At 50.5% G+C, this 19645-nt stretch overlaps 1 protein-coding gene across 1 annotated transcript in view; it reads right to left on the bottom strand.

Annotated features, from left to right (window-relative positions):
- Positions 1 to 2470: 2470 nt before the first annotated feature.
- GALNT6 (polypeptide N-acetylgalactosaminyltransferase 6) overlaps positions 2471 to 19645 on the bottom strand; it is a 33135-nt gene continuing 15960 nt past the window's right edge. The window contains exons 6-13 of the mRNA XM_032421058.1: positions 14568 to 14717; positions 13294 to 13528; positions 9961 to 10078; positions 8348 to 8548; positions 7679 to 7810; positions 6974 to 7075; positions 5376 to 5528; positions 2471 to 4381 (exon numbers count right to left, since the gene is read on the bottom strand). Coding sequence (XP_032276949.1) covers positions 4268 to 4381; positions 5376 to 5528; positions 6974 to 7075; positions 7679 to 7810; positions 8348 to 8548; positions 9961 to 10078; positions 13294 to 13528; positions 14568 to 14717 — 1205 coding nt within the window. The 3' untranslated portion in view covers positions 2471 to 4267. The remainder of the gene's footprint in view (positions 4382 to 5375; positions 5529 to 6973; positions 7076 to 7678; positions 7811 to 8347; positions 8549 to 9960; positions 10079 to 13293; positions 13529 to 14567; positions 14718 to 19645) is intronic.

The raw sequence follows: 19645 nt of genomic DNA, 5'->3' as shown, positions 1-19645 counted from the left end.
ATTTATTTACTTTAGAGAGAGAGAAAGAACATGAGCAGGGGGAGGGGCAGAGGAAGAGAGAGAGAGAGAGAGAGAGAATCTCAAGCAGACTCTGGTTGAGCTCGGAGCCTGACATGAGACTTGATGTTATGACCCTGAGATCATGACCTGAGCCGAAATCAGGAGTCAGATGCTTAACCGACTGAGCCACCCAGGCGCCCCTAGAATTCAAGTTTCGTGCCTGCAGGTGCAGAAGCCTGGAAAAGGCTGTTGGAAGTCCTGTACTTTCCGTCACTGAGGTGTTCAGGGCAAACACATTATGGCGCTCAGGTCACCTGGAGGGTCCCCTTTCCAGTCCCACCCCTGGCATTCTAACAGAAGTAAGTGGCGAAGGGGGCTGGGCTTGGCTGGGGAACCAGGGCCTCTTGGGTCATCCTCCCCCCAACTCCCTGTTTGTTCTGGAGTTAAGGAGACAGGTCTCGCCCCAGGACAAGGAGCCCAAGAGGAGGCTTTAGGGCCACCTAAAGGTCACCCCTCCACATCACATACTCCAAAGTGAGCCTCTAAGGGCAGGGCCAATGTCCCATCCACCTCTGCACCCTTGGCCTAGCTCAGAGGAGCCCAGTCTGTATTTGCATAAATACCAGCCTCATCTCCCCTGCTGGGCTGACTCTTCTATTCTCACTCTTAGGGTTAGACCTAGACAGTGGTTTGGGTTTACATTTTGAAGCACTGCGTTTCTTCTGACTCAGCAATTCTAAATCTAGGAATGCATCCTTTTGAAATAAATACAGGCACAAAAATAAATGTCCGAGGATGTGGGTTATGCAGTTTGTCACCAAGTTGCCGCAAAATTTGAGAAAAACCCAAGTATTCATCAGCAGGGAAAGGCTAAAGAAACTGGGTTTAACCGTATTATGGACTACTCTCCAGCTTTTAAAAAGAATGAGTTAGACTTAAATGAACTGATAGGAAAAGATGTCCTTGAGATATTAAATGAAGACATCAAATCACAGATGATATGGTCCTGGGTATGTGTCTATTTGTATATTCATAGAAAAAGGGGATGGAAGCGTTTCTACACAGAAGTTATTACTTCTAGAGAATGAATCAATAGGTATGGAGGCATTGTGAGGATCGATTTCACTTTTTAAATTCATATTGTTCTGTATTATTTGGCTTCTCCAAAGCATTACTTTTGTAATTAAAAATAAGAATATCTTCTGGGACATAAGCTATTTTGGGCAATGGTGCCAATCCTCTTCAGGTGGGAAGTAGATCCCTAGGAGGGACCAGCCATTCAATGCCAAGGTGAGAGGCTTCTGGAGCCAGGAGATAGTAGCAAAGGGGTAGTGTCAAGGTTTTAAGCAAGATGTAGGCAAGGTTTTAAGGTTTTAGGTTAACTCTGAGAATGGTCAGAGGGGTGAATTTTAAGTAATAGTGTAGATATTGGGTTAGGGTGAGACCAACCTCAGCTAAAGGGAGGCCATGAAGCCTTATACCACCCCATCCGTGCCCTCTCCCTCTTCTTGACCACCTACCTTCCCTAGTCCTCCCTTCACCCCCAAATCTGGGCCTACTCTCTAGGTGTGGTATGTGGTTTTCTCTCTTCTGCTGCACCTCTTGCTCCCTGTGAGTCACTCTTAGCTGACTGCCCCCAGGAGACGTTGTGCTGTTTTTGGGTAGGGGTGAGGAAACTTGGCACCACAACAGGGCACCGTGGTTGGGCATATATCCTAAGATCGGGCTGGAGAGCTGTTGAGTGATGCCATAGAGAGTAGGAGGGATATCGCGATAAGTGGCAAACAATCAACACCTGATAAACATTTGGATGTTTAGTGCAACCAAGAATAGGACTAGGACTAGAGTTAGGAACTACGGCTCCCTCTGGTTTACCCACATTAGCATGGCCTTCAAAGCCTTCTCAGCTGGGCCCCAACCCACTGTTCTACAGGCTTGACTTACCCAGTGGGCACAGCAGGCCCAGTGCCTAGGGCCCCACAGTTTTAGTCTCTTTAAAAATCAGAAGAAATATAATGAATACCATCAGCCAATATTCATCTTTATACCAATGCAGTTGTAAAACATAATTTAAGAAATTTTTCGTGAACACAAAAGGACCTAGGTCCCATGAAAGTCATAATGTGGCCCCAGCCCTCCCGCTTCTGCATCCACTGCTCCTTCGCCCCGATGTCCCCTGGGCTTCTCAGAACTACTTGTAGCTTTGTTCTCTGTGACTTTTCTCACTCTAGATCAGTGCTTGTGTGAGATTGCCCCTCAGGACTCATCCTTGAGGCCGAAGGTCAAATGTTACCATCTTTGTGAGGCCTTCCCCGATTTCCCTAGATGGAAGGAATCGTTCCCCGTCACCTAGCACAGCTCTGAACACCTCCAGGCTTGTCCTGACTTGCTTCCATCTGCTTCCCCAGCGAGAGTGAGTTCCATGGGGCAAGAGTCTCATCTTACATCTCCTCATATCTACATGGGCTTGACACACAGTATGTGGGCTAGATCGGGGGCCAGAGGATGTCTGGGGACAAGAGACAATGATGTGACAGAACTTTTCAGATGCGTGGGGCTCTCCACAGCCCGAATCAACGGATTTGCCAACGGATCAGCTAAGGGACAATGTGGGGGTAGGAGGAACCAAAGGCAAGTCTCCTTTACCAAAGCCATAAGACCTTTATTTTCATTGGGATCTCAAGTCCAATTCTCTTTCCAGCAAAGAATTTTTCCTTTCCCCACCCCTGGCCATATCCTGGCCACTCTCTCCTCTCCCTCTGGCTGGGCTACCTCGGAATGTTTCCCCTACAGGGTCGTGAAAGCTCTCAAGGAATTTAGGAGACCTCCTGCAGTGTGGAGTTGGGCAGGGAGAGACAGCTGTGGTCCTAGGGCGCCCTCATGTGGTGATGCCCGAGATGACGGCCTGCTACCAAAAGTCAGAAGCCCTTCTGGAAGGAATGTGACTCCTCTAGGCAGCTGGGCTCTCTCTTTCAGGCAAAGTGGCCAGGCGTGGTGAGGTCCAACTTGCTTGGAGAAGAGCTGACACGCGTGTCGGGCCTGCTCCACACGGGGACTCCATGCGGGTACAGCAGACGAGGCCATTTCTGCAGTCACGCTCCATTCTCCACACGGTCCCCGCTTCCTCAGACTGCCCTGGGCTCTTGATAGTCTTATCCGGGTTCTGGTCTCAGGTTGCCAATACCTTGCCGTGTGGTGTTGGACAAATTAGTCATCTGGCCTCAGGTTCACAATACGAAAACGATAGGGTTGGGCTGAAAGAACAGTTTCGAATGGTGCTCACAGACCTTTAGAAGTTCAAGGGCTGTTGGGCATTGTCCTCACCTGCCCTCAACTTCGCCCACTGCCAGTCAGCTTTTCATCTACGTTATATATGGGGCATTGGAAAAAGGCTTCTGGGACTGAGACCTGAGACTCACTGGCTGCATGAGCTTGCTTTCAGCACTGACATCCCAGGATCCCCAACTGTGGTCTCCCTCGTGGCTACCTGGCTCCACTGTTCCAGGCTCTGTGGAGGCCAGCCAGCCCGAAGTGATCAGCACGGAGGGAAGAGAGAATGCGAAGGCTGATGGCGAGGTGTCTAGTGTTCTCGTGGTGTGGTGGAAGGAGCTCTGGCTCAGCATTCGAAATCAAGTCTGTCTTGGCTCCCGCTATCCACTAGCTGTGGGACTACACACAAGCCCCTTTCTCTCTCTGCCTCTGCTTTCTTATCTGTAAAATGGGCCTGGTGGTTCCCGGCCTTTCTCACAGGGTTACTGTGCAGATGAAAGAAGATAAAGGATTTCTGTTGGGGTGCTTTCTATAAACTAATTGGCTCTAGAAACTTCGGGCAATATTACCAGGGAGACTCTTACAGACCTCTAGTCTCTCTGTTCGAAGGTACTACTTCACTAGTTCTGTGGATGCTCCACACGACCAGGGACTCGGGACGTGGCTGCACAAGGACTTTTCTTGAATTCAGCCTTGCTGCCTTGGGCCCTACCCAGGCTGCCTTCTCTGCTTGGAAGTCTGTTTCAAGGACAGGAGGCAAGCTCCAGGCCAAGTATCATATGTTCCAACGGTCTCTTTCATCAGCATGGGGGAAGGAAAATGGGCTCTCTGTTGCAAAAGTAGGAAGATCCTGCTTTGATATCCACTGGGTTTAGAAATCCATCTTTAAGGCCTACAGAGAAGCTGATAATCAGGTTCTCAAATATCAGGTTCCTCAAAATCCTATTTCCTGAGAGGCTTGGTTCCCCATGGGAACTCCCATGGGAGTGATCGAGGCTTAGTTGAAGAGCCATTGCTGGTGGGGATCACTGGGATTGCAGGAGGCCATGGCTGGCTTTTTGTCCTCAGACGTCAGGCAGGTACCAGATCCTGAGTTCCTGATTAGCTGGTCCTAAAAGATGACATGGTAAAAGGTCAACCTGGGCTTCAGATCTCTAATGGTGCTACTAGGGGGCATGAGATGGGGAACAGTAAGTAGAAAGCAAAGGCAATACAACAAGGCACAAAGAGGACACTTCTAAATTTCTTTCTTTGGATGCCAAATATCCTGATAGGATGCATTCCTGAGTTTCCACCTGGGCCCACTGTCAATTTCCCACTTCTGCCTTTAGCCTGAGCAGCTAGAATAGAGGAAGGCAGGACCATGGGGCTAATGCTTTCAGGGACCCCTCCTCTGGATGGCCAGACGCAAAGGCCCCTGCTGCACACTCCCACTTTCTGCCTTCGATCATATTTACACTCTTCCCTTCCTTATGGCCCCGATCTTCCTTGAAGATTGGGGTAGGGCGGGGTGTGGAGGCCCATGGGTAGTGCTAGTTTGGGTCCAGTATTATAGAAGTTACATTCTATATCCTGAGGCAGTGTGGTGTACTAGAAAGAACCCAGGCTTTTAAGTCAGAATGATCGAGGTCTGAATCCCAGGTCTGCCATTTACTAGTGATGGGGCTTGGGCCAGTCACAAACTTGCTGAACTTTAGCTGGCTCATCTCTACCCGTGGGGGCACTCCCTCCTTGGGAAGAGCCTCTGAAAGATTAACCGCACTCAGTGTACATGCGTACGAGATTTGCACCTGGCACACGCAGGGCAGGCAGGAACCATGGGTGAATCTTCACCTTCATCTACTTGGGTTCAGCCTGAAAATACTTGAGCCATGACGGCGATGGCCGTGGACCATAACTCCCAACCTCAACTTTGTATCAGCCGGAGCCAGACCTCACCAGACATCACTTACGCCCCGAGAACCCTGCCCGGGACCAAGCCCACTTTCTCCATACTTTCTACATTGTCTCCATCTGCCACATGGCCAAAGATGCAGAAAAGGAGGAGGAGGGGGCGGCTGTGGCCGCAGGTTCTTGATTCTGAGCTCTCTGGGCAGCTCACTCACCTGGGTCAATTCCCATTCCTCATCCTTGGGGACTTGGCTGTTTTTGCCAGTGAAGTGACAGTTCCTCAGGCCCAGAGTGTCAGCACTGGCGTGTAGACACAGCTGCTTTGCGATGTTGTGGCGAAGGTCCCTCTGGGTCGTGTACTCAAAGTACTAGAAGGCGAGGCAAGAGGAGGTGGAGAGTTTGCCCCCTGCCTTCCAGAGCCAACTGCCCTAAGATTCCAGCCAGAGTTGACCTTCTTGGGGAACAAGTGAGGGGGCACCAAGACCTCAGTAAGTCATGTGCTACCTTTAGGATTCTTACTGTATCTAGGTTTTACTGGAATAATGGTTACTTAATATGTATTTTTTTTTATTTTTTTAAAAGATTTTACTTATTTGACACAGAGGGAGAGAGTGCACAAGCAGGGCGAGTGGCAGAAGCAGGCTCCCCGCTGAGCAGGGACCCCCCCCCACCCCCCCGGCCACAGGGCTCGATCCCAGGACCCCGGGATCATGACCTGAGCCAAAGGCAGACGCTTAACTGACTGAGCCACCCAGGCACCCCAGTATTTTTTCTTGAAAATCATTCAAAATTTAACTTAGCTTCATTCTATGCATTATCTGTGAAATCATGTGCTTGATATGCTAGTTTCTTTGTTTAAAACAAAAAATGTTCACCAATGTACCGCCTAAAATCATCGTGTGGGCCAGTGGCAGAGGACATGGCTTGATAATGACCTTGTCTTGATCGCACAGGTTGGCAGCCTGTTCAGTGTCCCACGCCACTCCTTTCCTTGCTTCAGCTCTGTGTCAAGTGCCTCTTCCTTACCAAACGCTGGGCATTCAGGGCAGGCTGAGGGACTGGGGTCAGGGAGGTCACTAGTTAGTCCTCAGGGAAGAGCTGGGGCACCGTAAAGCATGGGGCACATTCCCAGCATGCCAGGTAACTGTGACATGTCAGTAGATGGTTGTTTTGGGGTCACTGCTGGTGACAGAGGCAGCGCGGTGGCTTCTGGGCAGGGGAGGCGGTGAAGCTGGGTGTGGGTGAGAGCAAGTGCTCAAAAAGTTTCCAAAGTTCCTCTAAAACCTCATTCAGCAGCTGGCCCCCTCCAGGAAGCCTTCCTGATTAACGGTCACCTCCTCCTGCCCCCTCCCTAGCCCCTGCCACTGATGCCCAGTGCCCCCCAGATGTGCCTACTTCACACCAGACCTTGTCTGTCTGTGCCATGTCTTCTCCCTCAGACTGGGAGCTTTCTGAGGGCAGGGGTGCTATCTCTTCCTCTCCCTGGATTTCCTGACCCTAGTCCTCAGGAAAGGACTTTTTTTTTTTAAGATTTTTAAAATTTATTTAGAGAGAGAGAGAGTGCGAGCAGGGGGAGGGGCAGAGGGAGAGAGAGAATCCCAAGCAGACTCCCCACAGAGCCTGATGCGGGGCTCAATCCCATGGCCCTGAGATCACGACCTGAGCCGAAACCAAGAGTTGGACCCTTAAGCAACTGAGCCGCCCAGGCGCCCCGGGAAAGGACTATACTGAGTGGAGAAAGAGGCTGTGAAGAGAGGAGTTGTTCCAGAAGCAGGCTTCTCTGGGGCCTGACCAGTATGGGGGGGCTGGGTACCTGGTTGCCACCCAGGCCGTGGCAGGTGTACATGATGAGGGGCTTCCCCCCGTGGTTGTTCTCACCCACATCCAGACACTGATTGATGCCGAGATTCCGGATCTGCAGAATGGTGAGCAGAGAGGGGAAGCAGGATGGCACAGTTAGGAATGGTGTGGTTTGTGGTGTGGGGCTCGATTGGGATAAATCTGCATGGCTGGATTTCTCCTCTGCTCATTAACCCAGACGCCTGGACCTAACAGCACAGTGAGGTGCTGAGCCCAGAGGCTGGGCACAGGCAGGCTGGGGAACCTCCCAGGCTGCCAGGTCTCTGGGAAAAGCCCTCAGCACACAGGAATTTCCTCATGAGCAACGATTCTCCAAGTGTGATCCCCCGACCGTTGGCCTCACCTGAGGACTTGCTAGAAATGCAAATTCTCAGGCCCCGTTCCATTCCGACTGAACCAGCAATCTGTGTTTTAACATGCCTTCCAGGTGATTCTGATGCAGGTGAATGAGAACCACTGCTTATGGACTGTTTCCCCCTTACGAGGTTTTGGTTATCTCTAGAAGCCCCACAGTGGCCTTTCAGTCCTCCTTTGGATAAAGGAGTGGAGAGAGTAAAAATCGACTCTTGTTTGACATCCCTGGGTGGGGTAAGCGGTTCTGAACTCCTCTGGGGGGTTCTTGTGATGACGGGGGGGCAAGCTGGCTTGTGAGACTTACAGCTCCATAGAAGGTGGGCTTCAGGTCGGGAACAAACATCTCTGGGTAGATGTTGTTCAGGAACCAGGAAAAGTTGTGACAGTGTAGTTGTTCCTTCAGCTTCAGTCGTTCCGAAATGTCCCCGAAGGATTTCTGTCAACCAAGCCAGCCCCCAAAAGGTCAGTCCCACCGGCCTTACCCTGTTTGTACGGTTGAAGTAGCCCAGAGTTTCTGGGGCCACTTTCTCCAAGAATGGGTCTTCTGCTCAGAACCTGTTGGGCTACTGGCTTAGCCCCACATTTAACCGCCCTCCTACCCCTGCTTTGGCTTTGGGACCCCCGCCCACAGCCTCCTCCCTCCTGCATCCCCTGTGATTTCCCTGTCAGTTTTCTCCCAGACCTCAATTCTGAGCCTCTCAGAGCAAAGCCCTGTAAGAGGTTCTTCAAGTCCATTCTCCCTCCCCTCCTAAAACATGCCAGGACTCCCCAGGCGGGGACAACAAAAGCTCCTCTCCTCATCGCTAGCCTTCAAACTCTGACCTCCCTGGGCTCCAGCTCACAGGGTCTGGGGGGTAAAGGGAGGCACCAGGGGGTAGAGATGGGCGGGCCTCTACCATTAAGCCCTTGACTAGGGTATGGGATGCTGCCCTTCTCTTCACCAAAACCCTTCCCGAGTGCCATTTCCTCTCACCTCTAGGGCCATCTTCGCTGCCTGCATATTTCTCCGATAGAAAATCTCCTTGTAGCCATCCATCCAGACCTCAGCCAGGCGCACTTGGTTGCGAGCAATGACACTGATGCCCTTGGGGAAGGTGTGAGGGCTCTTGGTACGGAACACGTGGCCTACCACCGAGCAGGGGATGATCTCCAGCTGGCCCCCACACTGCCACACCTGCCACAAGAGGACACAAGATAGGGCCTTCAGGGGGGTCGTGGGTCACTGTCATCCCCACCCCCCCTGCCCCAGCAGCTCTGTTCTAGTCCCAGGGTGCTAGGGTCCCAGGTCTAAGAACATAGGGAAATGCTGCTCTCTCTCCTAGAAAGAAGGACATGGACCAGGATTCTTCCTAGGCCACGACTATGCAATCCCTAGCTCTATGATGTTAGTTCAACTCAGATTTACGCAAATGTAGATTTGCAGGGTCCTGAGGGTTGTCAGGGCCCACTTTAGGGAAAAGACGGTTGGCTAACTTTGTGTCTGTTTACCTACACTGAGCTCCAGTCACTTGGCTTGTTGACCTGGAAATGTGATTTTATCAACTCACCCAGGTGTTACTGGGAACTCAAGCTCCCTCAAATCAAGATACACTTGTGATCCAATTGGAGCATTGGTGCATCAATTATAGCAAGAATAGTCAATTTCCAGGTGGGCTGGGGTAGTCACTTGAACCTTTAGCACATTAGCTTCCCAGGAGAGAGACTGAACGGAGGTCAGAGGCTCATGGATGAGCCTAGAATCAGAACCCTGGGAGTTATGGGGACTGACCTGGTGACCCTTCTCTGTGCCAGTGGGCCGGTTTAAGACATCCCTCCCACCTGGGTCCTCTCTTTTTTAGGTTTTATATTAGTAGATGTTGTTCTTCATTTTAGTAGAGTAGCAACAGAAATACACAATCATAGTCGTAGTAACAGAGGCATCAGTGGACATGCTTCATATGTCCCAGGCCCTGTGAGAGGTGACTTCATACACGAGCTCATCCGCTTGCTAATGACCTCTCCCCTTAGTGTGGGGATTTGTGCGGACTTCCTCGAGAGGAAATTCTTTCTTCCTAACCTAATCCCGATTTGCCTTATTCCTGGAATCCCTCAGAGTTGTGGGGTCCACCAGAGTTTGGGCCACCATCTTCAGTGATGCAGGGCTTGCTGAGCAGAGGGTAGGAAAACTTCAAAGGCCACCAGGGCCTGTGTCCTCTAACCTGCAAGGGGAAACCCAGCTTTTCCTGAGAAAGGACAGTGACTGCCAACTGACCTGCTCCACCTTCACCCTAACACTCTTCCCACAGACCTCACGAAACACGTCACCAGGCCCCAGATGTCTGGTTCCTTTACCACTAAAATCCCGTCCCTCTGAGGAGTTCTGCTCAGGAATTTGTTCCGAGTTGTCCAATCTGATTCTCAAAGCCCTCCTGCCACGGACGGGGGTGGGGGGAGCAGAGGAGAGGTGCCTCCAGGATGGGAAACAAACACCCTTTAAGTCCAGTTCCAGCTGTAATATCCCCGAGGCTGCCACGGCCTGAGAGACAGGGGCTCAGTCTGTCCCCTGGGCCGCGGCAGCTCCCCCCACGAAGCCCTCTTCACTCTCACCCGGAAGGACATTTCCACGTTCTCCCCTCCCCAGATCTCCATCTGATTATCATAGGTACCGATGTGCTCAAAGTAGGACTTGGAGATGGAGAACAGGCCGCCGGCAAACGTCGGGGATCTGGAGAGACAGAGGGAGAAGCATGTGCATCTCTGGAGGGGGAAAAACGAGCAGAAGCCTGGTGTGGAAAGCTGTGGACTTGGTGCTAGGCTACCACCCACCACCTCCGTTACCCCCCCCGCCCCCTGCCTTCTTTCTTCTTTCCCTCTTCCACTAACTTATGCACTCAGCAAACATGTACGGAGCTTTATTGTGTTCTTCCCACCTTCTGGGACCAGGTCAAGGAGAGATGTCATTATCATCACTCTCTTTGAAAAGGCACCCATTCGTTCGTTCCAAGCAGGAAATGTCAAACACGGGCCACCAGGACCCATGCGGCACGTTAGTCACGCAGCTGAGAAAGCTCTCGTTGGCCGAGAGCTCGGTCTAGCAGCCGACGGGAGAGGCGCCATCGTTTGCTTTTTGGCAGCAAAGTTCCTAGAGCATTGTAGATACTCAGTTATCAGAAACTGTGTGAATCCGTCTTCAGAAAGGGGATTCAAACCATGAACGAATGAATATTATGACCTGGGTGGACCCCATTCTATTTCAGAATCCCTGGTCCTAGTCAGGGACTAGAGAGCCATGGTGTTAGGAGGGCCTAGTCCTGCTGCAGGAGAAATTTTAGTTTTGGGGAAAGCCACCAGCTGCTTTGAGCGGAGGAAACTGAGGAAGGGGTGCTCCTGGAAACAGAGGAGGAAGTGAGGTGAAATTCAGCTCAGTTTGGACTAATGGGAGCATTGGGATGTTCCAAGGAGCTTCTGGCTTTCAGACAAAGGCAGGGAGGCGCAGATCCACTGTAAGCGAAATCGGCAAAAAAAAAGTCTCATTCCTAGAATTCACGTACCACGTTGCTCATAACAGAGCCTGGGCTAAGGGTTGAGGGCGGGGTCGGAGCCCGAGGAAGACAGCGGCAGGAGCCTATAAAGAATCATTAGCTGTGGGCGTCTGCGCCTGGCCAGCCTGGCTTGGATAGGGCTTTGCTGCCCTCGGTGGGTGGCTCCGGGTGCTATGCTCAAGCGCAGACTGAAACCTTCTCTGTAAATCCAGAACCTGTCAAGGTGCTTTACACACAGCAAGGGCTCAGTCAGCATTCACCGGACTGACTGGTCAAGGAACCTGACCTTGGCATTACCCTGTGGCTGCGCTCGTCGCTTCCAAGCAGGAGTTGGCTCCCAGAGCCACTTTCTGGAAGGAATTTCACTCAGAAGACTCTCATGCTCAGGCAGGCTTTCTGTCCCTGGTTCTGGCCTCTCCCAGGCATTCTAAGGCCCCCCACCCCTACCCCAAATAAGTCCTGGAAAGGCTCAGAGAGCCCTGGGACTTCAGATGAGCACTTTGGAGCTAATCTGCTTCTTCTTGAGGGTGTCCCTGATCTGGGCCTATTTCTTGGCCTTGAGAGGGCTCTCTGACCAAGAAGGCACTGACCAATTACCTCTGAGGATAAACCCTACCTGGGGACTTCACTGCAGACCCACACCCAACGCACCTCAGGCAACACCCTGTACTTCCTGGGTCCTTTACCTCTCCTCTTAGGCACCTGCTGGCTTTGAGAGCGGAGGATGGGAGGGTACTCCCCACAGGCCTCCTGGTGGGGTACCATGCAAAATGCCTGGGAGAAGCCATGCATATGGCCAGGGCGCTTATACCAGGGAGCAAATCCATTCTTCAAACACTGGAGCTTTGTCTTCTAGTTGCATGGTCCTCGCACATTGGAGCAGGGGACAGCAGTGATGGGCAGGGGCCAGGTGCCCTGGCCCTGACTGTGCCACTGTGTGCCTGGCCCCCAGTTTGGGGGAGGGGGGCTTTGTTGCTGTGCACACCAAACAAAAGACATCTATGAAACAAGCAGAGGGTCAACAGGGACTTCCAATCTCTTTTCTCTCTCCTGTCTTCTCTTTTCTTTTTTCCCCTCTTCGGTTTCTCCTTTTCCTCCTTTTAATGGAGACAGAGCAAGCTGGCTGTTCAGGATCCATGGAATTCCTCCCTGTGGCACCCACGGGGTCCACTCTACTGAGGCTCTGGGCGGCATTTCTTAGGACCTGGGCCTGTGGTGGGGGAGGAAGTCCAACCCTCCTCCTTTCAAGCCTTCCCTCTTACCTCTCTGCTCACTGGATCCCCAACCTCTGCTGCCTCCATCCCTGATGCATATTCAGTTAAGTTTCCTGGCCAGTATGGAAAAACAATGGCACAGACCATCCAAAACCAGAGGATTCTCTAAAAGTCACTCCCCAACTCAGGTTGGCTGAGACATCTGTTAAAATAAACTTGTGGGGGTGCCTGGCTGGCTCAGTCAGCAGAGCACACGACCCTTGGTCTCAGGTCGTGAATTCAAGCCCCATGTTGGGTGCAGAGCCTACTTAAAAAATAAATAAAATAAAATAAACTTGTGGTTTCTGACAGCGCCAATGGGCAATCTGGAGAGGGAAGGACAGGGTGGGTGAATGAGGGGCTGACCCAGCTGGGCATTAAACAGTGGGTAAACTTTCAAGTATCTGCCCTTTAGCTCAGGGGTGGGCCCACAAAGGCCTACGGGCCAAAGCTGGCCTGACTTCATAAGGTGCTGGGCAAAGAATGATTTTTACACTTTCAAACGGTGGTTAAACCAAAACAAACCAACAAGGAAGAATATGCAACAGACTGTATGTAGCTGGCAGAACCCAAACGACTTGCTGTCTGGCCCTCTACCGGAGAAGTTCAGGGTACCTGTAACAAACTGCAAACAGCAGAACACATGTCTAGTTGCCTTCAATATGTTTTCAGTCCTTTCAAAGACACTGACCTGGGAGTACAAGGCCCCCTATTATAAGGGCGATTTAACAGTGGCCTCTACCCCCCATCTCTCGGCACCTCTGCACACACCTGTCATGGTCTTCCACGTGTGGGGAGGAATAAAAAGACAAACTACATAAAGCCCTCAGTCAGTGCCTGGCACACAGTAAGTGGTGAAGAAGAGCAGCCGGTCATAGTGGGAGGCAGTGCAGGGCTGTGGTTAGGGGTGTGAGCTTTGGATCCTTATTCCACCAGGTGCTAGCCACATCATCTGAGGCCGACTGCTCATCCCTAGGAGGCTGTGTTCTCCCCTGTAAAACAGGCTAATCCTAGCATCCACCTCGGAGGGGATGAGGAGTAACGAAACTATATCAAGTGTTTCGTGGCGTGCCTGATAAATGTGGATCTAAGATGGCCTGGGTCCCTGGAAGCCAGCGTGGGGCTCAGCAGGCTATGGGCCTTACTTGATGGGGTAGGTCTCATCCTTGCGCCTCTGCTTCTCATGGGCGGGGAGAGTCTCCCAGCCAAAGGTCAGGCTCCAGTCAAAGTTGCCACGGCTGTGGACTCTGCCCCTCTGGACGGGCTTGGAGAACTCAAAAGTGTTCAGGTCGATGGTGACGATGTCTGGGCTTACCACCGCCGTCTCTTCCTCAGCAATGCGAGCCAGGAGGGGCTCCAGCCAGCCGTGGAAGCACTCACCTGCAGGCCGGGTCCAGGAGACAGCAGTCAGGGTCGTGCCACAGCTGAGCCCAGGCCCCACACCAAGAGGGAGACTCAGCAGGACAAGAGAACCTTCCCCACATTCCCTAGTGTTAGAGAAATACAGACGAGCTGCCACAGTTGTAGAACGCATAGAGAGATCTCCTGAGACCCTCCTACCCACCCCGCTCACCCAACCAAAAGGTGGAGGTAACTTTGAAGGGAAGAATGGAAGTCTCAGGGGAGTAACTCAAATGGTCAACTCAAATGATCCAAAGCACAGGGAAGAACCTGGATGGGTGACCTTTCAGGGTTTCCAGCCTATCCACTGAATCAGCCCTCCCCACCCAAGTGTGGACTTCAGAAGGGGGTGTCCCCTCTTCCAGGGAGACCGCACCTCAAGCTTCAGCTCCAGTTGTGGAATAATAATCCCCTTCGCTAGACTAGCCCTTTGAGATTTTCAGTGAACTATATAGATTACTTTATTTGGCCCTTGGAGTAGTAATTCTGTTGGTAAGTAAGGTTGGTATCCTCATTCCCACTTTACAAATGGGGAAACTAAGGCTCAGTTACTGGCAGAGCCAGAAGGCAAACCCAGGTCTCCTGACTCCGAGTCTAGAGCTTTCCCTAATACGTATCACCGCTTTCAGGGAACAATTTCTTTCCAGACAACGGTGGGGAGGTGTTTGGGTTTTGGGGCAAAGAGGAGGTCTTTTTGGCTCCACGTGGCCCTATGGGAAAGCTCCATACAAACTAGTTCCCAGTGGTGACAGGAGGCCTCTTTGAGGGGCTGAGCTCAGAATGAGGTACAGAGCAAGCAAGGAAGACAGAGGGGAGTCTGGGGCTCCAGAGCACATCCTTGGGATTGGGATGAGAAGAGGGCACGAGAAGCTAGCTAAAGTGGGTCCCAAGCCACCTTTAATCCCAGAGCAGCAGGGGCCTTGGTGATGCCCTGGCTCTTCGTTCCGCCGGAGAGCGGGGCAGGGGCTCGGACCACCCTCAGGCCTCCTGGGTGCCAGGCTGGTCCCCTTGTACTCACAGTGGGCATCCAGGAAGGTGAGCACCTCCGCCTGGGCCACGCTGGCCCCCAGCAGCCGGGCGGTGATCAAGCCCTTCCGCTCCTCCTGCCGCACCACCCTCACGACCTGCAGCTTCTTCACGTACTGCTCCAGCTGCTCCTTTAAGTAGTCTGGAAGGGACAGTGTCCTTGGTGCCAGCTCACCACTGGGTGGCACACCTCACCCCCACCGTGAGCGCCAGGCTGGGTGCTCTCGGGCCTCCTGCCGGCCCGAGCACCTGCTGAACGAGGCAATTCCGTGGGCACCAAAGGTCGGGAGAAGGTGGAAGCAGGAAGCCCTGGGTGTGCCAGCACCCCGTGCCACCCCAAACCCCCCGTGCCAGGAGCCTGGCTCTGTGGGCCGATCCTGGGCCTGTTTACCTAGGAACCTCCTCTACTCTCTGAGCCAGGACCTCGAAGTTGTGTTTCTTTGGTCTCAGATCAACTACAAACATCCGCCAAAGGCTCTCAGCTGCCCCTGGGTCTCTGCATCTTCTCAGCCACCATCTTTTGGAACTGTGATTCCAGCCTCCTCTCTTTTCCACACCCGGGGGTTGTGGCCATCCTTTCTTAGGATCTATGACTCCCTGTCTCCCAGGCTCTTCTGAGTGAGCGGACAGGGAGAGCACACATAAATGCTGATTTCTGGCTTGCTGGGCCCGCAGCAAGAAGTCATACTCTAATCCTCTTTATTAACTCCTCTGCATGGAGAAATCTTTAAGAAGATGAAAAGATACTGAGCAGCTTTTTAATTAAATTAACAAAAAAATGTACCAAGTGTCGGCCCTGTGCCAGGCGCAGGGGGTGAGCCTGCCGCCCAGGGAAGTGGCGATTGCAGGTAGGTGATCAGTGACCCCCCCCAGAGGTCGTGCAGGGCTGGGGGAGCCTGCAGTGGGCACAACCATCCTGAATCTGGGGGTTGGGGGAGGATAACTCCGCTGAGATCTCCAGCTCCTTCAGAGTGGGGGGCTTACTTCACGACCCTGCTATTCATTCTGAAATCTTCAGGGCTTTATTTTATTTTATTTTTTTTTCTTCAGGGCTTTAAAAATAGCTCTCTTCTGGGGCGCCTGGGTGGCTCAGTCGTTAAGCGTCTGCCTTCGGCTCAGGTCATGATCCCAGGGTCCTGGGATCGAGCCCCGCATTGGGCTCCCTGCTCCGCGGGGAGCCTGCTTCTCCCTCTCCCACTCTCCCTGCTTGTGTTCCTGCTCTCACTATCTCTCTCTGTCAAGTAAATAAAATCTTTAAAAAAAAAAAATAGCTCTCTTCTGAAACAATCCATCTTGAAACACATTCTGAATCTTACTTATGGTTTATTCACCACTATATGGTTTATCTGTGCCATGGTTCTGTTCCCGACTATGTAGAATAGAGTGGCCTAGAGTTTGAGCTTTCTGTTTGGGGCTGTGGGATCAGCCCAGTGCTTAGGCCTTGCTTCAAATGCAGCGTTATACAACTGTGGGGCCTGAAATCAATTAATTTTGTGTGTGATTGATTTCTCTCCCTCCTCCCTCCCTCCCTCTCTCTCTCTCTCTCACACACACACATACACTATGCCCTAATACTTGAGCACCTACCATGTGCCCGCCATTGAACTGGGTGCTTACGTGCTGACTTTCTTACTTAATCTTTTCTATGAAGATTAAAATGTTCTGAAATCTGGGTATTGTCCCTGATGTTTAGGAGTCAAAATTGGCCTCATGTGGCAGCTGCAGTCTAGCACTCCGCAAGCAGGTGCTAACACACTGCCCAGACATTATCCAGGGCAGGGACGGGCCGGGTCCGGGTGTTGCCCTCAAGAAGCTCCTGGACTCATAATCCAACTACAGCCCCAAGTGCTGGCTCTAACAGGAAACAGGAGGGAAGAATGCCAACCAGGAGCCTCACCTTCTCAGCATGGCTGATGTTTCCCCTGAGAACTCGCTTAACTGTGCTCAGAGGAAGTACATGGTGGTGGAGATAACCCAAGGACAAAGCATCATAGGAAGTGGGTTTTGTGGTAAGAGACTGAGAAGCACTGAACTGTGAACCCCAGGGGGTGCTAAGCTCTACAAAGCCCTTCTCCAACGCCTTCCTTCCAGTCTCAGGTGGTTAGGCTGGACCTGGGGATTCTGAGCACGAGCCCCAGCCCTGGACCCACTGGACATCTGCCCCAGAGATGCGTATAGCAGAGCTGAGTGTGGAGACACAGGCAGAACCATCCATACTTTCTTATGTTCCCCCAGACGTTCACCTCCTAATTCCGGTTCAACAACCCACTACCCCAGTCCAGCTCCATTCCTCATGACTGGAGTCTATGAGACTCCTGTGACCTCGAACACACATGCATTATTCAGTCCCATGGTTTGAAATAGCATCTATACGCAGGTGGCTCCTAGGTCTTTTCTCCTGGCCTTGCCATCTGCACTTGGGGGTCTAACAGAACCACAAACCTAACACGCCCAACATGGATCCAGATTGCCTGCCAACCTGCCCCCCCTCGTCTCCCCGTGTCAGGATGTGGTACCAGCATGCTCCAGCTGCTTTAACCTGGGAGTCATGCTGGACTCTTCCCTTTTCTCACCCACCACAGTCAGTCCACCAGCCAGTACTGATGCTCATGCTCTCTCTGTCTCTCAAATAAATAAATAAATCTTAAAAAAAAAAAGAAAAAAAGAATAAAACACCTAGGAATAAATTTAACCAAAGAGGTGAAAGACCTGAAAACTAAAAGACATTGTTGACAGAAATCACAGATGACACAATTAAATGGAAAGATATACCATGCTTTGGATTGGAAGAATTAATATTGTTAAAATGTCCTTACTATCCAAAGCAATCTACAGATTCAGTGCAGTCCCTATCAAAATACCAATAGCACTTTTCACAGCACTAGAACAAATAATTCTAAAATTTGCATGGAACCACAAAAGATCCTAAATAGCCAAACCAAGCTTGAGAAAGAATAACAAAGATAGAGATATCAAAATTCCACATTTCAAACTGCAAGTTATAGTGTTCAAAGCACAAAAACAGACACATAGATCAATGGAACAAAATACAGTCCAGAAATAAACCCATGCTTATATGCTCAATCTATGACAAAGGAGGCAAAATATACAATGCAGAAAAAAATATAGTCTCTTCAATAAATGGTGTTGGGAAAACTGGACAGCTACATGCAAAAGGATGAAACTGGACCACCTTCTTTCTTTTTTTTTTTTTAAGATTTTATTTATTTATTTGATAGAGAGAGACACAGTGAGAGAGGGAACACAAGCAAGGGGAGTGGGAGAGGGAGAAGCAGGCTTCCCGCTGAGCAGGGAGCCTGATGCGGGGCTCGATCCCAGGACCCTGGGATCATGACCTGAGCTGAAGGCAGACGCTTAACGACTGAGCCACCCAGATCCTCCGAAACTGGACCACTTTCTTACACCATACATAAAAATAAAATCAAAATGGGTTAAAGGCCCAAATGTAAGACCTGAAACCATAAAATTCCTAAAACAAACAAACAAACAAACAAAAACCCAGGCAGTAATTTCTTGGACATCAACTTTAGCAATATTTTTCTGGATACGTCTCCCCAAGCAGGGGAAACAAAAGCAAAAATAAACAATTGGGACTACAACAAACCACAAGGCTTTTGTAAGGAAACCATCAACAAAATGAAAAGGCAACCCACTAAAAGGGAGACGATATTTGCAAATGATATATCCAATAAAGGGCTAATATCCAAAATATATAAAAAACTCATATAACTCAACACCAAAACCCAAATAATCAGATTAAAAAGTGGGCAGAGGACCCGAATAGACAATTTTCTAAAGAAGACACACAGATGGCCAACAGACACATGAAAAAAAGATGCTCAATATCACTCATCATCAGGGAAATGCAAATCAAAACCACAGTGAGATACCACCTCACACCAGTCAGAATGGCGAGTATCAAAAAGACAAGAAATAAGTGTTGGTGAGGATGAGGAGAAAAGGGAACCCTGTGCACTGTTGGTGGGAATGTACATTGGTGCAGCCCACTGTGGAAAATAGTATGGAGGGTCCTCAGAAAACTGAAAAGAGAAGTACCAAATGATCCATTAATTCCATTTCTGGGTATTTACCTGAAGAAAACAAAAGCTCTAATTTGAAAAGGTGTATGCACCCCTGTGTATATTGCAGCATTATTTATAATAGCCAACGTATGGAAGCAACCTAAGCGTCCATCGATTGATGAATGCATAAAGATGTGGTGTATATACACAATAGAATATTGCTCAGCCATGAAAAATAATGAAATCTTGCCATTTGTGACAACATAGATGGACCTAGAGGGTATAACACAGTGAAATAAGTCAGTCAGAGAAAGACAAATACTGTATGCTTTCACTCATATGTGGAATCTAAAGATTTTATTTATTTATTTATTTTAGAGAGAGAGAGAGAGAGCACGAGTTGGGGGAGAAGCAGAGGAAGAGGGACAAGCAGACTTCCTGCTGAGCAGGGAGCCCGATGTGGGGCTTGATCCCACAACCCTATGATCATGACCTGAGCTGAAATCAAGAGTCGGAGGACATTGAAGACATTATGCAAAGGGGAATAAACCAGAAACAAAAGGACAAATACTGAATAATTCCACTTATATGAGGTACTTAGTCAAATTCATAGAGACAGAAAAGTAGAATGGGGGTTGACAGGGGCTGGGGGAAGGAGGGATGAGGGCGTCATTGTTTAAAGGGTACAGAGTTTCAGTTTGGGAAGATGAGGGAGTTCTGGTGATGGATGATTTCACAACAATATGAAGGTATTAAATGCCACTGAAGGGTGCACTTAAAAATGGTTAAGATGGTAAATTTTATGTTATGCATATTTTACCACACACACATACACAGGAAAAATCCAAACACTGACCACTGCTTACAAAGGTCTTGGGACTCAGTTTTGTTCATCTCTTAAACTCACTTTGTACCAGTGTTCTTCTTGTCTCTTTGCTCACTGCAGCCCTGTGGCCTTATTTCTGCTCCAATAACACACCTAGCCTCAGGGCCTTTCCACTGGCCGTTCCCTTTACAGCAGACCAGC

This window comes from Phoca vitulina, unplaced genomic scaffold (assembly GCF_004348235.1).
Source record: "Phoca vitulina isolate PV1807 unplaced genomic scaffold, GSC_HSeal_1.0 scaffold23, whole genome shotgun sequence".
Classification (NCBI taxonomy): domain Eukaryota; kingdom Metazoa; phylum Chordata; class Mammalia; order Carnivora; family Phocidae; genus Phoca; species Phoca vitulina.
Note: the sequence above shows the minus strand (reverse complement) of the source record. Positions and strands in the feature narration are given on the sequence as shown.